This window comes from Pezoporus flaviventris, unplaced genomic scaffold, assembly GCF_033815535.1.
Source record: "Pezoporus flaviventris isolate CSIRO_AGI_PZ_B2104156 unplaced genomic scaffold, CSIRO_AGI_Pfla_v1 ptg000002l, whole genome shotgun sequence".
NCBI lineage: Eukaryota > Metazoa > Chordata > Aves > Psittaciformes > Psittacidae > Pezoporus > Pezoporus flaviventris.
In genome coordinates, this window is record NW_026892550.1 from 89,940,081 (window position 1) to 89,966,782 (window position 26,702).

Sequence of the window (26,702 nt, forward strand, 5' to 3'; positions counted from 1 at the left end):
GTCATAATTTGCATACAGATAGAGATTTCCGGGTTTTCCTTGTTTCCCTCTGCCTTTCATGGGGAGGATTCTGATGTGTCAAATGTAACAATTTCTGGAAAGCTGATCATTTGCATTCCCAGGCCTGAACATGCTGCAGATGTTTGAACTGTATTTTACTGCCACTGAATGCAGCTGTTCAAGGAGACTTATAAAATATTCCTTCTGAATTGAGGAAGCTTGAGGTTGATACAGTGATCCTCACTCAGAGAGGGATCCCTGAGCTCAGAGAATGCTTGGTTAAATGATCCAAAACTGAATCATCCTTATGGCTCTGCAAGAAAAATCTGGTAGGCAGTGGGCAGTAGCTGAGCTCAGGATCAGATTCTTCAAAAGCTCTGTGCAGATCTGTGTGCTAAAATCTAGGCTTTTTAGGAACAGACATGACACTGATGTGAACATACTAGTGTTGAATTATCACCTAGTTCTTCCCCATGAAATTGCCTTTAAAAGTTTTACTCCTGAGCTCTGTTTCTGCCTTTGAATCAGCTAAGAATCATATGCCCTGGACTGTTAACTTTTAAAAACAAAGCGGATTTCACAACTATGCTCAATAAACATGCTCAGAAATAATTATTACAAAATTAATTACTTTTTATCCTGACAGATATTGGGGGGATTTTTTGTAAAGCTGACATATCCACTAACAGATTATTCACCTTTCTTTGGTACTTATTGGCCCTCTACTTAGCGATCTACCTTGCTTGTGTTTCTCCCTGGCTGACCAGTGGATTCCTTGTTCATTTCTATCTAGGTGTTTTAGGAGACTCTACACTTTCATGAGTGTCATTGATTTTGTCTCATTCCATGTTTGCTTTGGCCTAATAATGGAATTTTATTTGTGACTTCCGTGAGAGCAGGAACAGATAGACCCATGAAAATCTTCTTGCCCTAGGAAGAAAAAAACCCTTGCTCTTGGCAACTACTCTTTTTTTTCTTCAAACTGAAGAGTTTGAATGATATTTTTTTAAGTCAGCTTCCATGGACAATTATAAACCAAAAAGTTCTAATGGTTTTGTTTTTAAATAGAAGGAGTCATCAGATTGATTTAAAGGAAACATCCAAATCACTGCAAGAAGGAGAAATTGGTTTTCCTCTTAAGTTCTTGCAGTTTGATTATTTTCTTCACTGTGTTGATGTGATAGATAATGTTGTATGGATGATTTAAGGCTCACTGGTAGCTGGCCCATCTGTGGGCTACTCACTACAGTGGTGGGCTCAATGTGAGGCGAGAACAGCTCAGGGCTCAGAGGACTGTGGGGCTGGTGCTGAAAAGCTCCCATGGCAAATGTGAGGCTCCCAGGCAGCCAGGCAAAAGAGAGTGGGATGGTGTGGAAAGCTTTTTATTGTTCACATTTTCTCACTGCTAACACACACTGCATGGATTACAGTAAGTCTACGACGGGTAAAGAAGTTTGGCTCCCTCTGTACAGCTGCTTTTATAAGCTTGGTATTACTAGCAGGATTTAGTCTGTAAAATGGGGTTTTTAAGTCCTTTCACATCAAATCTCTTTCAAAGTATTTTAACGACCTGTTGGTAGAGCTGCCAGGAAATGATAGCTCACCCTCACTGATCCTAACCAAAGATTAAGATAGGGGATGTGGCGTATTGATTCTTTGATTCTATGGTGTTTATTCTACTGTGAAAAACAAAAATCATAAATGACATAAAATGAGTGATTGATTCTTTAGTGTTTATCCTGATACAAGGAACAAACCATCAACAGCTGGAAGTTGGCAGGAGCCAGGCTCAAAGCAAACAAAAGGAGGTTCTTCAAATCACATGTGACTGAGAAGTGGAACACAGGAATGTTTGGGTCCAGGGTCTTACGTGGGTTCAAGGGTGAGTGGGAAAGCTTCATAGAGAGAAATGCCTTAAGGGTTACTAAATATATAACAACCATGTCTGTTTTGGGCAGACTGTGATCTGCAAAGTCTGGAAGATGGGAGAGTTTGGGTGCAGACATCCCACATGGGTGTCCTGTGTTCTTTCAGAGCTGCCAGAGACAGAATCCTGAGCAAGCTGGATATTTGCTTTGATCTGATACAGCTTTTTTTTTAATTTATGTTCTTTTTAGGTGCATCCTTTTTTTAAGTAGTAATCCTGTCCCCCTGCTTCCTACTTTGACTTCTCTGTTATCTCACCGATCAGCTATTTCTTTTCTCTCTGACTGCCCGCAAAGATGAAAATTCATTTTATGTCCAGGTGGTACCCTGTACAGTTGAAATCAGCCTGGTGTGATCATCAGATGTTATCACAGTATCAGTGTTACATTAAGAAATGCAGTAGAAACATGGGGGGGGTGTGTGTGTGTGTGTATAATAATGATAAGGGAAATAACAAGGGGAAAGAATATAAAAGGGAAAAAGGAAAACTATAAACACAGGTGATGCACAGTACAATTGCTCACCACCTGCCAAACAATACCCAGCCCAACCTGTGCAGCAATCTGGGTCTTCCGGGTGACTCCCCCCAGTTTATATACTGGGCACGACATGTTGTGGTATGGAATACCCCTTTGGCTAGTTTGGGTCAGGCATCCTGTCTCTGCTTCCTCCCAACTTCCTCTCCTCCCTGACAGAGCATGAGACTGAAAAGTCCGTGATGAGGATAAACATTACTTAGCAACAACTAAAAACATTGGTGTTATCAGCATTGTTCTCAGACTAAAGCCAAATCACAGCACTGTAGCAGCTACTAGGAAGGAGAAAAATAATCTGAACCCAGGAGACTGTATATAAAATTCTGAAGCATGCCCACTGCCATGTACCGTGTACCTTGATGGTTGTGGAATCATGATGGCTTTTACTAAGTTCTTGATCTTTAATTTTTATTTATTTTTACTGTTTATATCAATGAAAATAATTCACTGTCTTGATTCCTTGGGCTTTGTTTACTGCTGTGTAAAAGCAAACAACCCCCAGCTGACCCAAGAGAGCTTTTCTAGGTGGTAGACTGAGGCTTGACTACTGAATTTTTCAAGCAGAATCATCCTTGCAGGTTTACTGGGAAATTTGGGGTGTAAGTCTCTGACCTCTGGTGGTTAACCATGCAGCACCATGCTATTTGAACAAGTCAGTGAAAGCTACTAGCTCAGGTTGCTAGCTATAAAACAACAGTGCTGTAGCAAGAGTGTAAAATTGTCTAGGGAGAAACATAATACATGGTAGCCTGAAAACACAGGAACTCAACAAGGGATTTGTAGTGCAAATCTTAAAGTGGGAACGTCTGGTGTAAACTGAATTCCTGTTGTAAACTTGACTAGGAAAAAGTTAATCTTAGGATGCTAAGTACTGATGAAGAACTGATAGCTTTCTCAGGACACTTGTGATTTTGAGAACATCCATGTCTAAAAGACGTTCTTCAAAAGAAAACACCCAGAAGATGGTCATTAGCACTACATGTTTTCTATACTTGCATGAGCTGAGATACAAGCTTTTAGAAGTAAGTCTTTTGTAAGTAAGAGTCACGAGTGAATAAAGTTTCTATATGGTTGCTTAGATAAAAAAGAATTTGGGAAAGTATACATTCCTGTACAAATCAGGGCTGTTCTCTAATACCCATAAGTAACTATAGGATTTAAAAATCCTTCTCCATAGACCTGCATATCAACTTGACAAGCAGATTGTTTGGATTTCAAACACTCAGAGTGGCAAAAATGTCCAAAAAGAGAAAAGCACTGGAATTTCAGATTTGGGTAATCCTGTTAGCCAACCTATTTTCCTAACTGAGTAAATTTTAGGTTGATTTAGGGCAAAAATAGCAAAGTCCCTTCTCACTACACCTGAAATAGTTGTAGAAGCTCACATCCATGCATCTCCCAATCTTCCTCAGAGGAGATGGAGTACGCAGGGTGCATGATGGCAGACACTGAGAGTTTACTGATGCAGGGAACACTGCTCCGCTCCTTTAATGTAAAGTGTTCATTTAATTAACTCGCTTATGGAACTGTACTTTGCAAATGGTTATTTTCAGTAATAAAGTGAAATGATCACAGGTAAAGCTGAAACTGAAGTTTGTCTTCTTATTTGAAACAGAAAGCACCTAAAATACACCTGCCAAGTGAGAAAGTTCAGAAGGAGCTGCCTCATTATGAGCTGGTATATAGAGGAATATATATAGAAAGGTATACAGAGGAATATATCACATTCTTTTTGTCTTAAGTCCCCTGGAACTGCTACTAGCTTCAGCTTTGGTTGGGTGCTCAGAGGGCTGGAGAGACCTGGGCTTGTTCAGCCTGGAGAAGAGAAGGCTCTGGGGAGATCTGAGATCTGAGAACAGCATTCTAGTACCTAAAGGGGACCTTACAGGAAAGCTGGAGAGGGTCTTTTTACAAGGGCATGTAGTGACAGGACAAGGGGAAATGGTTTCAAACTGAAAGAGGGTAGATTTGATTAGATATTAGGAAGGAATTGTTGCCTGGTAGACTGGCACAGGTTGCCCAGAGATGTGGATGCCCCATCAATGGAAGTGTTCAAGGAGAGATTGGGTGGGTCTTTGAGCAGCCTGGTCTAGTGGAACGTGTCACTGCCCATGGCAGGGAGGTTGAACTAGATTGTCTTTAAGGTCCCTTCCAACCCAAACCATTCTATGATTCAATGCAGCTCTTAGTTTATACACGTAGGGTGCTCGGCTTTTGTACAATGCAGTGAACTTTTAAGAGGAGTGCAAGTGTTTAGAAGGAAGCTACAGCATCTTTCTGACACCCTTAATAGTACTGCAGGTTTCTGAACCAGTCTCGTATCTTCTCCTTGTGGCCAGGGCAATGGCTCGGTGTGAGGCATCCCCAGGGGATATTTTTGCTTCCCCAGCTGCCTCTTCTAATATGTGAAGAGATGGCTCGGTTTCTATGCTCACCACAACTGCTTCCTCCCAGGTAAATTATATATTAAAACCATGTTCATAGATTATTCCGCAGTGTGCCAAGTCTATGGTTAGCGTGTGTTGCTGGGATATTTTGTTTGGTTTTGTATTAGAAAACCATATGGGATCTTAAGCAGCAGCGTGTCCTTCAGCCCTGCTCTCAGAGCACCCTTTTAACCTTCTTAACTCTGCCATTAACTTTTCCCTTTGGGCTGATGCTTGGCACTTAAAAGCTCAGCCTGAGGATATATTTTTCTATATGCGATTTTCAGAAAATTGGCCATCAGAAAGATGTTTTTTCTGAAGCAAAACGCACACAATGATGCCACCTGTCTGCTTGGGGGCTGCTGGTGGTGAAGGAGTTATGGGGCCATGCCGATGTGCCCATTAGCCCTGCCTAATTGTTAAAATTGTGAACTGATTGTTCAGGTTCAGGCAGTTTGTCAGGGAGGTGTAGGCAAAGACCTGTTGACTTCCTACAAATGTCATGGCCAGGCAGAGGAGGGAGATCCTACAGATGCCCACCCTTTTCTAAGGTGTGCTCAGTGCTAGCTGGACATCAGTGGGCTCATGCAGGTGTGCCTCCCCAGGGCAAAGATCCATAGAGGACTGGATGTTATTGACTCTGCCATTTATGGAGTTGCTTGTTGTTAATATGTGTGCTTGGGGAAGTCTGTAAAAGGACTGAGGTATCTTTGTTTCTCTTCTCTGAATAGACTGAACAGTCAGGCAGCAGCATTTTTTATCTGGCCTCTTTGCCATAAAGACAGTTATCAGTCATATGTATATGTGATGCTTGTACTGGTGTTTATGTGACACCCCAAAAACATCTTTCTGAGCCCTTAAACAGATTTGTTGTAGCAGCAAAGTAGAATCATATAATAGTTTGGGCTAGAAGGGACCTCCAGAGGTCATCTAGTCCACCCCCCCCCCCCCCCGCCCCCGCACTGAGCAGGGACATATCTATCGATCTACTCTAATGTATTTGTGTTTCCATCTGGCTGTATCTTTGGGGTTTCCACTCTATGGTCATTTGAGAGGCCTGGGCAAGAGTCAGTCATCAAAGTTTGGAAGTATTTTACTTCTCTGTGTGGAAGAAAGGTTTGCATTAGCAAAAAATAAGTAAAATTCAGTTTGGTAAATGATACAAATTTTGAATTAGAAAAAAAAATCACTTTGTAAACTCATCTTGTACATTTCTTAGTGCTGTTGATATTAATTTGGAATAGTGAATCTGTAGCTCTTACCAACCCAGTGGGTCGGCAGTTTCACCTGTCATTATTCTATAAGAAGAGAAATACTGAAAGTGACCAATAAATATTTGCTTAAGATGGTGAACTGGATGTTACTGACAGCAGCAGCCGTAGACTTGCAGCCTGGATCTGGGGTTCCACCAGTTTCCCCCGCGGTGAACGACGGGTGTCCCGAAGCAGCCGTGAGAGGCAAGGAGCCCCTCCACTGGGAGTGGACTCTCCGAGCATCCCTGTGGGGATCCTTCGGGGTCCGGCAGCGTTATCCCTGTGTCGAGCCTTATCGCCGGTTTAGCAGCTCCATCCTCGGGAAAGCGGAGGAGGCGGGGGGCGAGTTTCCTCGGGGATGAACACGGGGTGCAGTGCGGGGCCGGGCGGCGGCGCTCGGGGCCGCCGGTTTCTCCGGCGATGGGTGGGGAGAAGACGAGGAGGAGGAGAAGGAGGAAGAGGAGGAGGGGTCCCCGCGGCTTTATCTCCCACCCGGCTCCGCCCGCCGCCGGCTGCCTCCCGTCGCCGCTCCGTGCCGTACCGCTCCGCACAGCCGGACGCAGCGCCGGGCAGGGCAGCGCCCATGGGCTGCGGCAACTCCACGGCCGGCGGCGCGGGCGGGCGAGGTAGGGCGGCGGCGGTATGGTGCGGTGTGGGCAGTGCGGGGCCGGCTGGGCTGGGCTGGGTGAGCGGCGGCGTGAGGAACCCCCGGCACCCCTACACCCACGATCCCTGGTGGGGCTGCATCCCCCTCCGCCGGTCTGGGGAATGCCCGTCCGAGCCGCGGGGGTCGTTGCCCGCGACTCTTTCTTTTCTTCCCCGAGCATCTTTCTTTCCCGAGGCTGATGCACTTGCCCAAGGGATAGAGGGTGATGTGGCCCGCCGGGCGGTACTGAGGCTTCCTGGCACTAAGGTGCCCGGGTTGTCTTTAGGATCACTGTTATGATCCCTGCCTCCAACAATAGCTGTCCTGGACACAGCCAGCCCAGGCCAGGAACTGGACATAAGGATCCTGCCGGGGATGTACGTTCCATCCTCTTTGCTTCCGTATAAGGCCACGAATGCCACTTCTGAAACGAATTTGTTCCACTTCTTCTCCTCTGCTTACTGGAGAAGTTGGAGGATATTCCATGGTTGAGGCTTCCTGCATGCTGATGTGTACCGCTGGCTGGTGTGTCCATCTGGCTCCTTTATTTGTTCATTGTTATTTTCCAAAGAGATAAGACCTGAGAAGATGGTGCTGTTGTGCTCTCCTCCTCCCTAGCCCTTGCAAAAATGGAAAATATGTGGAAATAGATAAGTGGACCTTCACCATGTGCTTGTAAATATGAGCATTTCTCAATCATTTTTCATCCTAACTGCACTTGGCAAACACTGCCACCTGTTTCAGTACCTGTATTTAGTCTTTCAGATGCACTTCTTAGCTTCAGTACCTCTTAGAAATTGCCAGCAAAATAGTGGCTGGACCAGTTAGAGTTACTAGATGGAGACATGGTCTCCATCTCTTACTGTTTTGACTTACTTTATCCAGAGCTTCAGCGGTGCCTTGGCTGGTGCTAGTCCTGCTTTGAAGAACTGGGCATATCTTTGAGTGTGAATAATCATGTGTGTGAATAATCAGAGGCCTCTCTCATCCATAAAGAATGCACTGTATGAATTTGCTTGTACTTCCAGCACTCTTATTAGAGTTGTCCTATTTGCACACTGTAATTCTCGCCTGTTGGTTGATTCCTGTCTTGCTGTGACTGGAAGTTGTTTCAGTATATGACCAATGTTTATGACCAGCTCCAAACTGCTGTGATGCTGCTTGTTCTCATCCTATTTCTATTTGCTGGGTAAAAGCACCAGAGCTAGCATCAGAGAACTTCAGAGGAAAATTCTGAGTTCATTATTGATCCCTTTGTGGTAGCTTCTTGGTTAATGTATGTCTGGCCACCCTGTGGAACTTGTAACAGGCCACAAATGTGTAAATGTCAGGTAGACTTAACTCTGACAGCAGTTATTATTTAGTGAATTATTTTGAACTAAAGGTGTTTGTTTAAATGTGTCAATGGTTGCATTAAAAACAGTTATCTTCAACAGGTTTTGCCTTGCAGGTTCCTAAAATGTTTTCACTGAAGGTATGACCCCTTTGGTAGTTCAGCTTTCATGTACTGTTTCTCATAAAATATTTCAGTGTGCGTTTTGTGGCAACCTTTTGCATACTCTTTAGAAATAGCCCATGGATCTCCAATGGCTTAGTGCAGGTGAAAAACAACTTCATGAAAAACATGTAATTAGTATTATTGTACTGATAGACCTTTCCAAAGCAAATACAGCTTTGAAAGGTCCGGTTTTCTTCTCACTTTCACTGCTGTCAGACAGGAATAACTCTATGCAGTCTGTCATCTTAAAATAACAAACAACTGGTAATAAAAGTAAGAAGTCAGATATCTACTATTTATTTTTTCCATTTAGCATTCCTTAAAAAGTGTGTCTGATAAAAATAAAGTTGTTTTATGCAGGGGAAGAAGAGGTACCATTTTTAATCAGAATCCTAGAGCTTTTAAGGAAAGTGCAACTCACTATTTACCAAAATACATGAATACTGTGTAAATACAAATTAAGTGTGTGGTTTGCACAGTGTGACTAGATCTTTAGCGCTAAAGTTATGACTATTCTACAGTCAGTAATGTCAAAGCTAAAGGTACATAAGATATAATTAACCTGTAACGCTCTGTCATATTATATGACTAAGGGTAATATTGTACCATACTTCACAGAAGACATTAAACGTGTTACTCTAGTCCCCATTTTCTTACTCTGGTGAAATTTCTATTGTAGCCTAACTTGCTTTTTGCTAAGCAGATGTATATGTAATGATAGTTCAACTAATGATATTATCTTCTGTTGCATGGCTAGAATGACATCAGAGGAGCTAACAGCCCTATGGTCTGCAAGATCTAAACTAATAGGCATAATCTAGAATAACATTTCTGTCTGTGGCGTGGTACTCCAGAACACCAATATAAATCATAGTGTTTCAATCTTCCTTCCAGAACATCCGACACTGGCAAAAGCCTCCTCAGTTGAGAAATGGCAACTTCTGTTATCCAAGTAAACTTGCTGCCCCATCCGTTGAAGCGTTCAAAGCTAGGTTGGATGGGGCTTGGAGCAACCTGATCTAGTGTGAGGAGTCCTTGCCCATGGCAGGGGGATTGGAACTACATGCTCTCAAGCTCCTTCCCAACCCAAACCATTCCATGGTTCCATGTATATGCATCCTTCTTAAATCACCTATTTTATGTGTTAGATGTAGATTATACTTTAAAAATTTCCCATTACTGATAGAGAGTTTCATCAAGAAATTGCTATTTTCCTATTTTTTTTTAGCCTTGCTTTACATATCCCTCTTTAATTTTATTTCCTGGTGTTTTAGAATCTCCAAAATAGCTCTTCTTTTTTTTGTCTTTTAAAAATATGCCCTTAAAAATTAATATACTTTTTTTTTTTCTGAGTTAAGGTATTGCCCTCCATTCGAGTGCTGCTTTGCTATCAATTTTTAACTGCCTTGTCCTTTCTATATGAATTGTAGTAGCAATGACAGCACCTTAAGTTATGGTACTCAGTGAAGGCTAGCAGTGTAGTTGAATATACAGAGGAGCTGTTAGTCTGTGGAAAGCTTCAAATACAGCCAAATTATGATAAAGGAGAACTTTCACACAAAGCTTAAACAGCTTCATTAAGTTTGGTGGAATGGCCAGGAAATCATCCTGCCATTCTATTTAAAATCCAACCAATTTTTAATATTAATGGTTGGTCAGGTCAAATATATGTACAGAACTGTCACCTCATGAGTTGAAGAAGTAATCAATTTGAAGTAAATCAATAGTAAATCAATATCATTCTGTCCTTCATTGATGGTAGTACTTGGTTCCGTATTGTTTTTTTCGGAGCAAATCAGAAAGGAGCCCACAATAGAAAACTGACTCTTTATCATAACTGTTGCATGCACGTATGTGTAATTTTGAGCGGTTTATTTGCTTTTTGTAATTTGAAGTGTTTGCAAGAAAATATTGTAGGAAATTGTCCATAAAAATGAATGGGAAAGTATTTCCTAGTCTGCTGTAAGGTCAGATACTGGCATTTTTTGTATCCATGTTATTATGCATGTAGATGATTGCCTCTCATCCTTTTATGTTTTTCTGAAGTTTTTGTCTTCCATGTTGACTTACGTTGCGTTTCTCAACACAGAGGAATATCATCTGTGGTCAACAATTTCTTTCAACCATCTTTTGTATTTGTCCTGCATTTACTGAAATCCTGCAGGGTCACCAGTAACAAGCTGCTGTTGTTTTGAAAATGAAAATCCCCCTCTCACCGAGTGGAAGATGCTTTGGGATACGTTCTCATCCTTCTTCATTTGTAACTGTTTAAATGTTATGGGGATTTTTGAGGGATCACAGCTCCACTCCTTTAGACAGAATGTTTTTCTGTATTTACTTGAGCTCAGAGCAATGTATGGCTAAATGGGCCTTGTTTATTCTGCAGGCTGTACTATTCCTTCTCCTCCTGCAGCTCTAAAATGCTCATGTTCCTACTACATAGATGGTGTGAGCAGAGAGGTTATTGAGGACAATTCACCACTGCCCATTTTTTGTGGATGTGGCTTCTTGGCTACCCTTCAGTCTGTTGCTGAGGTTAGACAGGTTTTGGAAAAACAAATTGTGAGCCTATCAAGACAAGGTTTGTAGGGTCAAGTGTGGCTTTTTTTTTTAGGCCAAGCTGATATAGTGGGAAAAAATGGACAAGCTTTCAAATACGTGAGGCTTTTCACAAGTCATCTATCTAAAACATCATGGCTATGAAAGCACTAAGCCTTGCTGCTGTGGAACAGCTATGTACTGCTTGTGAGTCAGTAGTAAATAAGATTCTTTGGCTGAACTTCTGGCAGGACGAACTTGGGTGGCTGTAAAATAATGTGTTGATCACTAAACATGGAAGAGTTAGAGAAATATGTCAGTGAAGTAACGGGTGAGAGTGAATGTCTTGGACTTTAAAAACAAACATGTCTGTACAAACTGAGATGTTGCTGACTTTCTTGTGAAATAAAATCTATGTATAAGGAGTGTTCAGGCTCCCTAATATTAAGAAAACCTTATGAGCTTTTACACAGAGGTACTTATGGGCCACCTAACTGAAGTGGTGTTCATTTGCAAGCTCGGAACTCTTCCGGGAAGAGAACTGCTTTGTGAACTGAAAATACTTTCGGGTACATATTCAGGTACTGTTGTGGTACCAAGTGAATTTGGACCAAACTGTTGTTTCACTTTTGCTAGTGAAAATCAGAAATAACGTCACTGAAATCAATGGAATCCCACTGCTGGAAGTGAGGACAACCTGGTTCTTTTTGCTTATAAAAACAATAAATAACAAACTATTTGTTTATTCTATATTTTTAACTGTTATTAATAGTAAAAATTATCTCTTAAAAGGTGAATTTGTTTTCCTCATACTTAGTTCTCAATTTTTTTTTGTTTGAGGAGCATTTCAAAATGCTGCAGTGATTTTTCAGCAGTGGTACCCTCTTTATTATTCAAAGGAAACAAGTGCTGCCAGGTCTGAATGCTAGTGGCACATCTCTGTTCTCAAATGCAAGTTCATAGCTCTACACAAAGCCCAAGTTGATGGGTCTGAGCAACGGCTGCTGTCCGCAGAGTGCAAATGTATATGTACCATAATGCATTGGATGCAGGTATGGTATTGCACATGGGCACAGCATTGATTAGAGCTTGAGCATCACCACTGGGAAATATAGCAGTACTGTAGGCGCACAGTTCTCGCTCAGCTGAAGTTTCATTTTGTGTGTTAACACTCCTTACTTTTGGTATACTTCCTGCAGGAAAAGTATTAGTTTTGCAAATGAGGATCCAAAGTGCTGAGACCTCAGCTCAGACTTGGAAAAGGCTTGGTAAAGGCCTCACAAAGGACCATGAATCTTTTTGAAGAAACTGAGCTTGTTTGCAGTGAGCTTAGGTTGAGAAAAATGAGAAAGTTGTTGTTCTGTTATTCAGCACAGGAATAGTTTCTTCTGGGGAAAAAGTAAGAAATTCTGCTAGCTACAGCCATCGATCTAGGCTTATCTGAGGTGTTGCTGATGCCTAGGCTCTGTCTAGATGCTCAGGGTGATGCCCTGGAGGTATATAGCTGAGCTGACTCTGGATGAATTAGCCCTGCTAGCAGAAAACATCTCCCTACACCATCCGAGATTGAGCTTGCATGCAGTACTGCAATGCCAACCTTCCACCCGCACAAAATTAATTTGGAGGGTTTATATGTAGTACTATGTAGATGTGCCTGTAAAGCAAAAATGTCTTTGAAAGCTGCCCGACAGAATAAAGTTTTAAAGCACGAACCTGAGCTTGTTGTGCATAGAGGTACTCCCTCCAGCTTAATTGAGGGTTTCTGCTCATACCTATAGCTGTACTGAGATTTTGCTGACTCTTGAAGCAATACTAACAAAAGAAATGTCTTCTACAAGTCTACTCTGCACTGTTGCTGGGAAAAGGAGGGATGGTCAAGTCATAGGAATTGAGAGTGATACTATGTTCAAGAGTTAGCTGTAAAGGGAGAAGTTTTCTGCCAACCAAGCCATCCATTCAGTGCTTGAAGGCCTTGCAGGGCTGTTTCTTCCTCTCTGCATTAAAATAATGATGCAGAAGGCATATTCTTGCACATCAGAGAGAGACAAAAGATACTTGATATTTATGGATATTTCTCAACAGCAAAAATAAAGTTTTTCAGGAAATGAAGTTCCATAGCTGAAAAAGCCCAACATTCTTCCAAACCCCTAAAATCTTTTGGAATGACAACTGTAGTTTCTTCAGAGTGAGCTTGGATAACTTCTTCCACCTAAGTACTGAGAAGGTGAGGCAAAGGAGAAGTGAATGGTTCTCTAATGTCTACCTTGTGTAATTAATATCAGGGGTAATTTGCTGGTTACTCAGCTGAATGATATGCTAGCAATAGTAATATGGCTCTACTAACTTGGGAGGAACAGGAAAGAGTTTGTATTTGAGTGAATGTTCCTCTCCCAGCAAGAAGCATCTGAGTCACCAAAACCCCAAAATCAGTCGCAGATCAGGCAGCCCAGTGGTAGCTGTTGTCTTTTTGCTTTTTGGTCAGATTGCAAGGTGAATTAAGGGTTAGTTGATCCCTTTAGAGGTCTGGGGCTTTGGATGGATAGTGTCCCAGTGTTTATATTAGTTCTGCCTAGTTGTTTTATGAAACTTTGTTTATCTGGCAGGAAGAGTGGAGCAGCAGTTTACGCAGGTAGTGCCGAGTCTACAGCCGAATCAACCAGCAAAATAAGCAGGCATTCAGGAATAACTGCTTGGTTAGTTGTGGTGCCTTTGTAGCAGACAAAACCATCAGAAGACTGAGCAATGTGAAGTATATAAAATTCAGAAATACGAATTTTATCTTATGTTGCTCTCATCCTGAGTGACTGAGCACTGGTCCACAGCAGCATCCTTTTCACCCACTGAGAATCTGGCTCAGACCTAAGCGTGATACACTTAAGGGATGATATACATAGTCATTAAGAATAAACTAGACAATCATGAGAAACCTGTTTTCTGACAACAGAAAATTCCTGTTGTTATTTCTGCATCGTTTAGGACAGAAAGGCAGAAAAATGCTTACTGCACTATTGGTTGGTTTAGAGGGTTTTTGTCTATTGTCTTGTAAACATGCACTTTTTTCTTTTCATTCTAGGTGCCACGGGGACCACTAAAGATGTGTAAGTACTTACTCTACTTTTTCAAATATGTAACCCTGGACTTAGCTTCAGTCCTACAAGCCTTATACTAGATTTAGTCATACATGATTCATCTGGCTCCTAACATATAATCAGCACCACCAGATGTTTATTGTCTTTAGTGACAGCTTCCATCTCCACAAAACAACTTCATGTCTTGTTTATTTTTCTACAGATTCCTTCCCTTATTATTTCTCCAGCAGAAATGTCTTTTTCTGCTTCTGTTGAGAGAATTGTCTCCCAGAGGGGGTTGTGTTGCTTCAGACTACTCTTCCCTGTCACATACCAGTATACCTTTTACCAAAGGCTGTGTCATCTTATGAAGGGACCACGTAAATTTCCAATGCCTGTGAGAGATTTAAAGAGTCATTGAGGCAAATTTCCCCTCTTTGCAGGAGACCCATTAACTCATCCAGACTTCCTTTTCAAAGCACTCATCTTCTCTAGATATTCTCTGCACTGAAGATAGTAACTATTGGCTCCTCTTTCTCTCCCTTATCTTTGACACTGGGTAGTAGAGGGCAGCCCTACCCATCCTGTTTTTGTCTAAATGTGGAAGATCTTAACCTCTGCTGTCCTGCTGCCTCTTGCCAGCTTTTGGTTTTCAGAAGAGCAGCAGCAAAAGATCAGCCTTTCTCAGCCCATTTTTTCATTTGCTGATGCAGAAATATACAGGACCAGCTTTATTCAGCCATAAATTTGTTTTCCTATCAAAGGAAACATTAAAGAGGTCCTCTTGAGGTCTTGCTTCTTCTATTTCGTGTAATTGGTATTTGCCACCAGAGTTTAAGACTGGGGGATCTGGGAGAGATTTTCATGTTATGTAATAGGAACATTCTTCTGTTTACTTCATTTAGTAAACTGCTCTAATTAGACAGAGGAATCCTGGTGTAGAAATGAGGGCTGTCAAGTCAGATAAACAAGTGGGGAGGAGAGCTCAACAACAAGCTTGCACTGGCTATTACAGAGCACAGCTGAGAACTAACGACAGGTCTCACTTGGCAGATAAACGCTGTTGTCACAGATACTCTTGAGGTCTGCGTTACCGGTGTAGTCTGTTTTCTGGGTTTGTGGTGTCAGTCAATAAATAAATGACAGAAGGCAAGCTTACAGGGAACCTCGCCTTCATACAGCCTGCAGCATCCATGCCCTCAGTGCTTCTGTGTATACAAACCCACTGTTTTTAATTTATATTAGGGCTTTCTTTTGTTGCTCAATTTAGACAATCTAAGTGACTGGCTTAGAACAACGTGTCTGTCTTTGATCTTCAGTAGTTACTGCAAGAACTGTTAAACTCTGAATTTAGTAGGCGTGTTTCTGAGCTTAAAGGCATGAGCATGTGTAGGACTACTTATGTGTATGTAAGCAATTGTAGAGCCAGGGTTTAGGAGTTGAGAACTTCCTACTTATTAGTGTTAGATCATCTGTCATGTTTCAAAAAAGTATTGGGATAACTTAGAAGAAACTAATTACTAAAGCAGACTTACACAAAGTGAAAGGGTCAATCCTGGAACCCTTACTCATTCAGATAGGTATAATGGAGCCAGTCAAACAACCTGTGTGAGTAATAGCATGGTTGAGCCTTCTTGTCAGACATTAGAAGCATAGATCTGTTAATGAGGAATGGCACTGATGACCTGAAAAGTCCTAAATCAATCATCCTAGTATTTAACAGCAGATTTTTATCACAGAGGTAAAATAACAGAAAAAACTGTTTTTGTTTCATGGAAATGAGCGAAGCAAACTTATAATAACTAACAGTATGGATCCATACAAGCTTTTATTTCACACCACTTCACTTTTACCAGCTAAAGGTTAAAAAATTCTCTTCAGAAAACCGCCATCAGATTTCAGTCATATCAATTCTGGTCCAGGAAAGCATTTAGGTGTGTCCTTACGTACAGCATACTGTTTGATACAGAATCTGGTTATTCTAGCTGGAGATTTCTCATTTCTTGACTGTGACTCATTGCTAAGGCACCATTGTCTCCTGGAGTGAGCAGTTCTGTAGAGTGAGGGAGTGCTGGATCCTGCTCTGAGGCCTCCCAGGTGACTGCAGGGAAGCTGCTTTGCCCTCTGGGCCTTGAGTGTTTTCAGGCATCAGTTAGATAGGGATGATGATATGATCTTCCTACGCAAAGTGCTCTGAGACGGAGGGCCATGTGGTCATAAGGCTCTATGGTCTGGAAAAGTGATGTCGCCCTTTGTACTCCAATACTCAAATCAGTGGTGAATCTATTGGCCACCTTCTGCCCCACTAATATAGAGAAGTACATCACTACTAACTGGAAAAACTTATATATAAGAGGACTAAAGCGTATGCTAGAAAAAAAATGCAATGTCTGTGATATTCAGAATGTGGCTAAGTTCAGAGGAAGACTAGTAACAGTAGGAAGGAAAGGACAAAGCAGTTCAAGCCTCTTTCAAAATATTGTGAAGAAATCCATCAAATACAAATGACAAGCCCTTGTTCCTAAGAAATGCTGAGAAATTGAGGCAAAGTAGTCTGTCACTTGTGCAAAGGTTAGTGAATCATTTCTGATGGGACTACTGAGCACAGCTAGAAAGAGTCTCTATAATGCTTGGCACGAACAGGGTCATAAAAGTCGAGGTAAGAAAAATGTGGATGGAATGAATTAATGTGAATGCCTATCATTTGATATTTAAAATATTATGTGAAAAATGGCAGCTTCTTTTACCATACTTCTTTTACCAAATGGACATAGGACTGATGGATGTAAGAACTGACAGCTGAACCAAATACATTTTTCAGACTTAAGAGGATGACAGGAAGCCTGTAGGGATGGACAAATCCTTACCAAAGAAACATTTATTCTACCTGAAAACAGAATACTGCTACGTGGATTTGCTGTTAAATCTGGCTACAGGACTCCACCTATGCTACCTGCTGAAAATGGGCTCTCAGTTCCTCTGCAGTAGATGTCAGCAACATCTGAGGGAAGATGCAGCAACATAGCAGCAGATTAGTACAAAACACATCGAAGTGCTAAGTACCTTTTGCTGTTTATTCTTGGTGCAGAAAAGCTTATCCTAGCTTCTTCTTCCTGGAGGACTGTGTAAATGGAGGTATTCAAAGATATTTTTTATGCTAGATTCTTCCTTTATCCCTGACATGAGAAGAAGGTAAAGACATGTTGGAAGATGTGGCAATGGGAGTACTGCCGAAACCAAAGGAACTTCTTTCCATTCTTGTTTCCATGCAGTTGAGTGTTGCTGTTGTAGCTCTGCTCCCTGGAGTCACCCGTGTTCACCCAGCACCTGTACACTTCAACATGTGAAATTAGTAGCACCTTCCAAAATGGGGCCTTAAGCTGCTGTGTGTAAAGGGAGGAGGTGTGTGAATATGCAAAGTGCATAAATATATCCCATGCTGCATAGAAAGGAGTCCCCAGAAAGGGGTGGGATGTGTGTAGCAGCCACCACCTGCTTCGATGTTCCTCCTGTCTCTGCTTACCTCCTCTTTTCTAGCCGGAGTACAACAGATTGCACGCAATCATCACCCAGCCCAAAAGCTGTGGCCTGTACAATCCCAGGTTATATATGCTGTTGCACATTTAAGGGAAAAGGCAGTGCAAAACTGGACTTTGATTTGTAGCGATTCAGTGGAAAAGAAGAAAGCAGAATGTTTAAAAAAACCCTCTAGTCTGCTTAATCATAGACTTAGATAACTTGTTTTGGTGAGAGAATAACAGTAATAGTCCAGTGATGCCCCATTACAAAACATTTCTAGAACAGGAGAAAATAGCCCTGTTGCTTAGTAGAGTCTTTTTTTAATAAAACATTGACATTAATTTCTTGCTGGACAATATTGATTATTATTCTTACAACTCCTTTTTAGAAGCTTTGCTCTGTGTATGCAGTTGCCAGTGCTTTTAAAGGATTCTTTTATCTGAATAATGGTTAATCTGGGTTATAGAAAATGTTTCCAGTTGTATGAGAAAATCAATCCTGTGAGACATTCAGTTGGTTCAGCAGAAATGATTGTTTGTGATCTTTTGGCACCTAAAATCCTATTCTTAAAGTGTGGTCATTTTTTTTCTGCTAAAAATGCAGGCTTTTTTCTACCCACTGATACACACAGGTTTTCCACTTTCTTCAGCTGGAATTGGCCCACATTAGGACAGAGCAGCTTCACAGTCCTCAAGGAAAACTGCTTCTGCATTTTTCTGGCTGCACGCATGAGGATTGAAAGGAGGCTTAGGCTACGTGGGGTCAGAAGAGGTGGGAAATGACTTCTGAAATGGCACCAGCTCCTCCAGGGAGGACCAGAAAATAAGGAGTTTATACTCAGTCTCTCTTGAGTGGCAACACTTAGGCAAAGGCAGCAGACCAGGAGGCTTGCCCCACTCAGTGCTATGCCCTGCTTGAATACCATTTAGCAGAACTGCAGCATACTCAAGTTTACCCTAATCCTCCACTTTCACAAGGACCTGCGTACCCCTGTTCACTGTGGTGACACAGAAAGGATAGTTGGTAATGCTCTGTTGCTTAGAAAGTTGGCAAGTGTAAGAAAGATAATTTCTAGCATGTAGCAGTATTTTAAGGCATTTGCTACCCTCCCAGGAGAGTGCTGACTGCTGCTTAAAGGGTGTTTTCTTGCATTTGAGGCTGCATCTTGCTATGAGGTCTCTGCACTTCAGGCCAAAATCCCATTGACTTTGGGCATCAGTAATAACATACAGCCTTTATGTTTAAACATGAGGCACGTCTACCTTTTAGAATAAATTAATTATGGTAAGAAATGTCATATATTATTGTTTAAGATCATAGTTCAGAAATGCCTTTCAAGGCTACAGTATGGATTTAGCCCTAATACTGTGTGAAGTCTATTCCTTGGTTTTATTGCCTGGGGAGCAGATCAGAAATTCATGAATCAGCTCATGATGGGGAACATCTTTGCATTGCCCCCATAGTTCAAGCAGTTGGTTCTTCAGTGGGAACATTCAGGTGAGGATATCTATGTGAACAGCCTGTGCATTAACATTTCCACAGCAGAGCTCTCCTCTGTCATGGTGCCTCCTTTGCTGTTTGCAGCCATCCCCGGGCACCTGTCTCTCATGGCTCCCTGTGCAGCTGCAGTGTGGGACCCTTGCTCGGGCAGTTGTAGGGAAGGAATAAAGGATGTCTGTGGATTTAACAGCAATGAAGTTATCTTGCCTCTGTTAATATGGCTAGGTTCGTAGGTTGCAGACCAAGCTAAAGTTCAGTTGCTGCCTCAATCCATACCCAGCCAAAGCGGAGCTCAAAGTCCAAATGTTTAATCAAAGGTGGGTGAGTGATTTATGTGAAGGCTGATGCTGGGAAACAGAGACTGCACCACAGGCACTATATGTTCTGGGAGTAAGAATAATTTTTCTGTCTTTTCCATACTACATTTGCCTTCACATTGACACTGATTATTTTACCCCCTACTCTGGTTCAGCCACACTGGACAGTAGCAGGGGGGAGTCAAACCTCAGTGACTGCCCATTTGTAAAGGATTAGTAACAGTTATTTGGTTTGCAAATGTCTCTGGCTTCAGGAATTGCAGTACCTCAGTCTATGGAAAGGTTCTGTAATATCTGCTGTGAAAGTTTATCTCTCTTCATTGTTAATCCCATGCCAGCACAGATGCCCAGTCCCTTCCAGTCCTCTTTTGGTGGAAGAGCAGCTCATACTCATGTGCAGAACCTTTGTGTTCCTGTCATGTGTGAGGCAGTGTGGGGACTCACTTAGGAAAAGCATCAATTCAGCTGTTTCAGCTCCCAAATCTACTTTCAGGCATCACTGGCAGGGGCCATGAAAAGTAAGCTGCATCTGGTTTCAGTCCTTTTCTTTCTTCTTCACATTAGATTGGAAAATTGTCACTTTTTTTTTGCGCCTGTTGGGAGTACTTTATTGAATGGTAGATGACCTGAACTGAACTGGGATCAGTGATAATAATCCCCTTGTTCCCTTTTTCCTGAATGTAGCCAGATGGTCATGAAGTACCTGAAAGAAACAATCTCCTAATGTGCTTTATATCTTTTGATATTACAGAGCAGAAGAATCTGTATCAGATGATGACAAAAGGAGGTAGGTGCTGTATCGAGGCTGGCTTTATTTACAATTGGCTGCAATGAGTTCTTTCTCCTTCTTTCCCTCCTCCTAATTCTCACCAACACCAGCAAAGCAGAGAAAAAGAAGAGAGAGGAGGTGATCTCACACAGAGCCCAGTATTGATGAGTGCCACCACCCTGTTAGTGAGCTGGGGAGAGTGGAACTTTCCAGCAAGAAGAGCACATTATCTCACAGTTGTAGGTGATGTGCTCAGTAAGGCCAGGGATCCCTGCCTTCACGCCAGCCCTGCCACAAAGAATGGCATTAGCACTTGTGGGAGATCTCCACTGGGCTGGAAATTGAAGGAAGTATGGAAGTATATCATCAGACAAAACAGAAACAAACAAACAAACAACTCTGAGCTGCAGGGGCTGGAGGAGGTGTAAATAATGTGGCACCTAACAGGGCAGAGCAGTGTAATGGAAGTCTCTGCAAGTAGCTTCAGGCATGGCAGAGGCTTTTAAGGACCCAGTTTTTCACCTCCCTGCTTTTCATACAGGCCTCGGAGCCAGAAAGCATGTTCTGTAAGGCCCTGAAGGGCCTTAAACATGGGGATGCAAGTCCTATTTATTAATGAGGAGAGGTCAAAGCTGCTTAACTGGTGTGCTTTGTTTGAAGTGACGTGCTTCAGTGGTTGCGGTGTCAAACATTGCTATCAGATTGGCTCTCATCAGTTGGACATATTCGGCGCCCAGAAGAAGCTGGGCAGGTGGGGTTTATTGTCACAAGATAGTTTTAATGGGATTTAATGAAAAATTTAAGAAATTGAGTGAAAAATATCTCCTTTCACAGACTTTGGTCCTCCCTTAAGAGTAACATCTAGCCTCAAGGTTGTTTTGCCTGGCACCGTATTAGCAAGCACATGGACCTTGGTGGCACTTTCCCCATCGTGATAGGAGAGGGTTCCTCTGTGGATACTCGTGCAGAGGTGCCCTCTCTGACCGTCCATGGTCTTTGTGATGCTGCTGTGGGATGTTGACATTGTACAGTTAAGCTCTGATGTCTCTATGTTTCCTTAAATCAGGAACTATGGTGGCGTGTATGTTGGCCTGCCATCGGATGCGGCTGCCATGGTTTCCAGTCAGACGAAAGCTGCATCGAAAGGTATTGGAAGGATGTATATTGCATTTCTCCTACTTTTTCAGTTTAATTTTAATCGAGTAGGATGCATTTTCTTTAAAAATCAATTATTATTTCAGACAGACTGGCTAGCCTTGGAGCCTCTTTAGGCAGTGGGGCTATTTATAACCATTAAAGTGATTGTGCCCGTTTATTTAAAATCTAACACACTTTTGCAGAAGGACCCTAGAACAGATGCTGACAATGTGGTACATTGTCTTCTGAACAGCTTCTCCATGCTCTGAGTGCTTTGTGAATTCAAAGAAAACAAAATCCTGTTAGGACTAAGAGGCTGTGCTAGATGCACTTGCAGAGCCATCATGCTATTTTTTGTTTTGAAGGTGTTTACTTGCATTGTGGTGAATTCCAGTAATAACTTGCTTGCTTTCAGATTTATTTCTGTTTGTATAAGAAACCCAGTGGAAGCTGTTTCGTTTCCATGTAAAACAGTGCAAAAAATCATTAGGATTATAGGTACTTAATACACAACTCATAAACGTATAAGTATGAAGTCGTGTAATATTGTTTAGATTTAATACAGCAAAATGCTGTTGTCAGATGCATACAGCACAGAGATGAGTTACTGCGTGGTGCTTCCAAAAATTGCTGCAAAACAAAAAAATGAAGAGCAATAATAGTATACACCAAAATATATTTTGGTGCTTTTGGAGCAGTAGTACCTTTGTTGCATGGGTTTCTTTGAAATGGTGCTCTAAATTAGTGATATGTTACAATGTTTTAACCACCTTTATCTTTTGTATTTTAATTAAGATTAAAAGGAAATAAACACATCAAGATGCTGACAGCCAGAGGTACAGTATATCTTCATTAATGTTATATGCTTGGCATGCATTTGTTGAATGGAAATAAGGTGGCAGTGCTCACTGTGCTGCTCTTAGATGGTTTGGAATCATCCAGTTACATCTCCAGCTGCAGCGTAGCTCTTCTAAAGGCTGGACCAGGGGCCAGTTCTCAGTTGTACAGACATAAACTGGAAAGCAGGTAAAGTCGCCTTGTTGTTGAGAAGTAAGAAGCAAGGGTACTCTGTATTACTCTGTTTGGGAATGATTAAAAATCAAATGTCCTTGTATTCACCTTCAACCACGCCACAGCTAATCCTGCAGCAGCACTATGACCTCCCATGAAAGGTGAGTTGCATCAGCAGTGCATAGACCAGCATCTGTAGACACAAAGCTTTTCCCAAGAATGCATCTGTAGACGCAAAGCTTTTCCCAAGAACGAGTAGCTTACAGTTAGAGAACATCTCCGTTTTGTGGAGGACCTCAAGGACCAGAGGGAGGCATCCACTAACTAACGTACTGGAGCTTTCCTCTTGCTATGGGAGAATCTGTGGGGTTTTGTTCTCCTGGCTTTCACTGGTCAGAATAAGGCAGTGAAAATTTATAGACTCTATTCCTGACTTAAGAGTGTCAACTAATTGACTAAAAAAAAAGTCCTTTAAAAGTTTGTGTCTGAAGAAAAATGAAACAAGTTTCCATTCAGAATTTGAACTAAATAAACACTGACAAATTTCAAAAGGGAACTGTTCTGATGCCCAGCCAGTGGGGAGAGGGAAATTATAAAACTGCCAGCAATTTCCATAGAAAGCAGAACGCTTTCCTAATTTGTTGGTGGCATGGACAGTGGGATTGAGTGTGCCCACAGCGAGTTTGCCGATGACACCAGGCTGTGTGGTTCAGTCGATATGCTGGAGGGAAGGAATGCCATCCAGAGGGACCTCGACATACTTGTGAGGTGGGCTGATGCCAACGTCATGAAGTTTAACCAGGCAAGTGCAAGGTCCTACACCTGGGTTGGAGCAATCCCAGGCACAGCTACAGGTTGGGCAGAGAAGAGATTCAGAGCAGCCCTGCAGAGAAGGACTTGGGGGTGCTGGTGGATGAGAAAATGAACATGAGCCAGCTTCAGTGTGTGCTCGCAGCCCAGAAAGGCAACCATATCCTGGGCTGCATCAAAAGGAGCGTGACCAGCAGGTCTAAGGAGGTGATCCTGCCCCTCTACTCTGCTCTCGTGAGACCTCACCTGGAGTATTGTGTGCAGTTCTGGTGTCCTCAACATAAAAAGGACATGGAACTGTTGGAACAAGTCCAGAGAAGGGCCACAAGGATGATCAGGGGACTGGAGCACGTCCCGTATGAAGACAGGCTGAGGAAGTTGGGGCTGTTCAGCCTGGAGAAGAGAAGGCTGCATGGAGACCTCATAGCAGCCTTCCAGTATCTGAAGGGGGCTATAGGGATGCTGGAGAGGGACTCTTCATTAGGGACTGTAGTGACAGGACAAGGGGTAACAGGTTCAAACTTAAACAGGGGAAGTTTAGATTGGGTATAAGGAAGAAGTTCTTTACTGTAAGGGTGGTGAGACACTGGAATGGGTTGCCCAGGGAAGTTGTGAATGCTCCATCCCTGATGGTGTTCAAGGCCAGGTTGGACAGAGCCTTGGGTGACATGGTTTAGTGTGAGGTGTCCCTGCCCATGGCAGGGGGGTTGGAACTAGATGATCTTAAGGTCCTTTCCAACCCTAACTATTCTATGATTCTAATTTAGGTGAAGAGCCACAAACAGTTCTGGCCAGTCCCAGTGCTGGAAACAGGCCTACTAGAGCAGAGCACACATATATTGGTTATCTTTAATAATGTAAGTGGTTAAAGCTCTGTGGACTTTGCTAGGAGGACTCTTCTACAGGGAGACCGTCAGCTGGTTGTCAGCGCTAATTTCAGTAACCTGGCTAAGATATCTGAGCTAGGAACACCATCACCCTTTACCTCGGCAACAGTGAAGCACCTTCTTGAAGCTGCAGCTTTCCATCTGTGGTTGATGTACAGAGCCTAGGTTAATTAGGTCCTTGTCTAGGTGCTTTACCTAAATGCCTGAGGCTGGGTAGAATCACTCATTTGATATTTTTTGCTATTCAGCGTAGTTGAAAGTGCACTTTGCCTTCACTGGTGCAAGACCTTGGCTACTGGCTTAAGCTTAAAAAGACTTGCACAGATGTACACCTTTAGATCTGCAAAGGGTCCTCTGAGCTCCACAAGTTTACATGCATGTGTGTCTGCAAGTCATAGGCTACAAATATCTCAGCTTCTAACGACAACCTGGTTCTCTGTTTTGTGTAGTGTTACTGTATTGCTTTACCTACGTGGTTTTACCAGACTATCTAAATTTGTCCCTTTCTTTTGTTTTGAACAGTCTTCTACTAAGACAAGTTGCCAGTGCTTTAGGGAGAGCTGTCTTTGTGGTGAAGATTTTTATATTTACGTAGCCTTCTGGAGAGCAAGAGAGACCACAGCACCAAAAAAATCTAAACTCTTGCAAGTTCCAACTACGGGTAAAGCTTAAAGTACAGCGTTGAATCAGTTTCCTATGATGGTTGCATTATGGAAACATCCTGCTCTTCTCCAGTGAAAAATGAAATTAGTGAACTCATGGTGGATGTTTCTGCACAAGAGCTAACTTTGATGATCTGCAATTTCTCTGTGGCCATATTGCAGATTGCATCAGCTATCAGCTATGCTTCATATATTTTCTCCGACAATTTTTGATAGATTTTATATAGAAAACCATTACTACTGTCCACTTATAAGAACCTACCATAAGAGCTATTAAATTAATTGTTAATTTACTTCAGAGTAATATATTTGACAGGTTTGCATCTTTTTGGTAATATTGCAAATTTTAATATTTTTGCTGTGGAAACTTAAGAATAGGAGAAAATACTCATAGGACCATCAGGTTCTTTATAATTACTACTGTCACTTTTATACAGTGAGACAAATACTAGTGGTTAATTTTCACATCTTAAGAAGATATTCCTCAAGGAAATTTATTTAAATAAGAACAATGTACTTCATCATAATATATACATGTCTGATTTTTTTTTTCCACTTTGTCTGTTTTATAAAGCATTACATGGAAAAAAAATACTAATGAACCAAGCTATTATGTTATGTCTTCTGTTCTGTGTAATATTTTAATGACATTTCCTCGCATATGGATGAAGTGATTGTATTTTTAGAGATAGCAGCACTAAACTCCAGTGCTGCATCCTCCTCAACTGTAGAGGAATTTTGATCACTATTAGAGTTTTGCATCCCTGACTCATCTCTAAGCATCTCAAGTATGACAAATTGTAACAGGGTGAGTGTTAGTATTACTTTAGCAAATTGTTGTATTTAATAACGTACGTAAGGTTTCAAAATTTGTCAAGTTTATAGCAACTGTTGGCTTCCCACAGAACACAAATCAGATTGTACGTTTCCATATGGCTGAACAAGTATTTAAATTATTAAAGCCTTTTCCATAATTCTTTAGTCAAACTTTTGTTAACAGGACATGCTATGCCATACACTTTAAACAAACGAATAAACAAAAAAAGCCAATCCACACTACATTAATTTATTACTGTAGATTAATAAACACTTTTAAATTTAAAGGAAAAAAAACAAAACAGAAAAACTGGACATGAAGAAGCGAAACATTGTGAACTCTGAAATTCCTGCCCATTTAACTGACATCTATTAAGACCAATGAGCAACCATTGACTATGGTTTCCAGTAACTTGCAGCTCTGGCTTTAAACTAAGTTGTAGTTTGTTTGGTGTGAGGCCTGTAAAAAGAAGTATTTAAAAATATTTCTTACTTGTCCTCTTTTAAGTATTTGCAACATTTACTGATAATCTCTAGAAATATACTGCTTGGGTTATCAGCTCTTTCAGGCTTCCAGCTCCTGAAGACAAATATGCATCTCTTTCTTGACCCCTTCAAAAGTGAACCAAGATGAAATCAGATTGAAGATTAAGGGGTGTTGTTAAAATGTCTCAGTGTGAATTAATTCCTGTTGATTACATCTGTTGAGTCTTGTTCTTGCAAGGCAAGCTGATGAGAACTCAAATAGTGCTGAGTAATAAACATGGAGGTTTGCTTCCCACCTGCTTACCATAGCATAACAGTATAGCTTCCACATCACATGTTCTACGTCTGGTCTAAATGGTTTGCACAGCGCAAGTTTATTTAGTACAAAGCAATTAGGTCCATGCCTGACCTGATCACGATTGCCTTTCCCAAAGCAGAAAAGCCACCTAGGATACATCATAGTTCAGCTAGCCAACAGCAAAACAAAGAGCCAACAACAAGATGCCGGTAATCTTCCCAGTTATTTGTCCCCTTGTATCCTTCAGTTGCTGAGAAGAATAATCGAAAAGGTGGACAGGCCTAAATTTGAACATCACTTGTTCTGCTGCTGACATCTGAACCCTCATGTGTGGGCTGAGGAAAGAAAGAAAAAAGCTCCTAGCAGTTGGTTGTGGGACAGTTGCAAAGGGTACTTTTTCTTGATTTACATCACTGCTTCATTTTTCCTGTGCAGAGCTGCAGAGAAGTGTGGAGCACTTTGCAGAATTGGCCTCTTAATGACTCATCCTCTGAATGTGTGGGAGGTATGGTGGTTTCTTAATATTTTTTTTCCTCTGCATCTTTTCGTCTCATAAGCTTACTGATCAACTGACAAATGTTTCAGTATCATGGACTGGA

General features: G+C 41.7%; 1 protein-coding gene across 1 annotated transcript; it reads left to right on the forward strand.

The window, feature by feature from the left end:
* Nucleotides 1-6,337: 6,337 nt before the first annotated feature.
* On the forward strand, nt 6,338-26,305 carry CUNH12orf75 (chromosome unknown C12orf75 homolog). Its single transcript, XM_061445039.1, has 6 exons — nt 6,338-6,767; nt 13,897-13,921; nt 19,979-20,014; nt 21,063-21,142; nt 21,929-21,969; nt 24,364-26,305. The coding sequence occupies exons 1-5, from the start codon at nt 6,500-6,502 to the stop codon at nt 21,931-21,933; spliced, it is 414 nt and encodes a 137-aa protein (XP_061301023.1). The 5' UTR covers nt 6,338-6,499; the 3' UTR covers nt 21,934-21,969; nt 24,364-26,305.
* The last annotated feature ends 397 nt before the right edge of the window (nt 26,306-26,702 follow it).

Coding starts and splice junctions, on each gene's coding strand:
- CUNH12orf75 (XM_061445039.1), top strand. CDS start 6,500: ATGAACACGGGGTGCAGTGCGGGGCCGGGCGGCGGCGCTCGGGGCCGC. Junction 6,768..13,896: donor CGGCGGCGCGGGCGGGCGAG/GTAGGGCGGCGG, acceptor TTTTCATTCTAG/GTGCCACGGGGACCACTAAA. Junction 13,922..19,978: donor ACGGGGACCACTAAAGATGT/GTAAGTACTTAC, acceptor TTGATATTACAG/AGCAGAAGAATCTGTATCAG.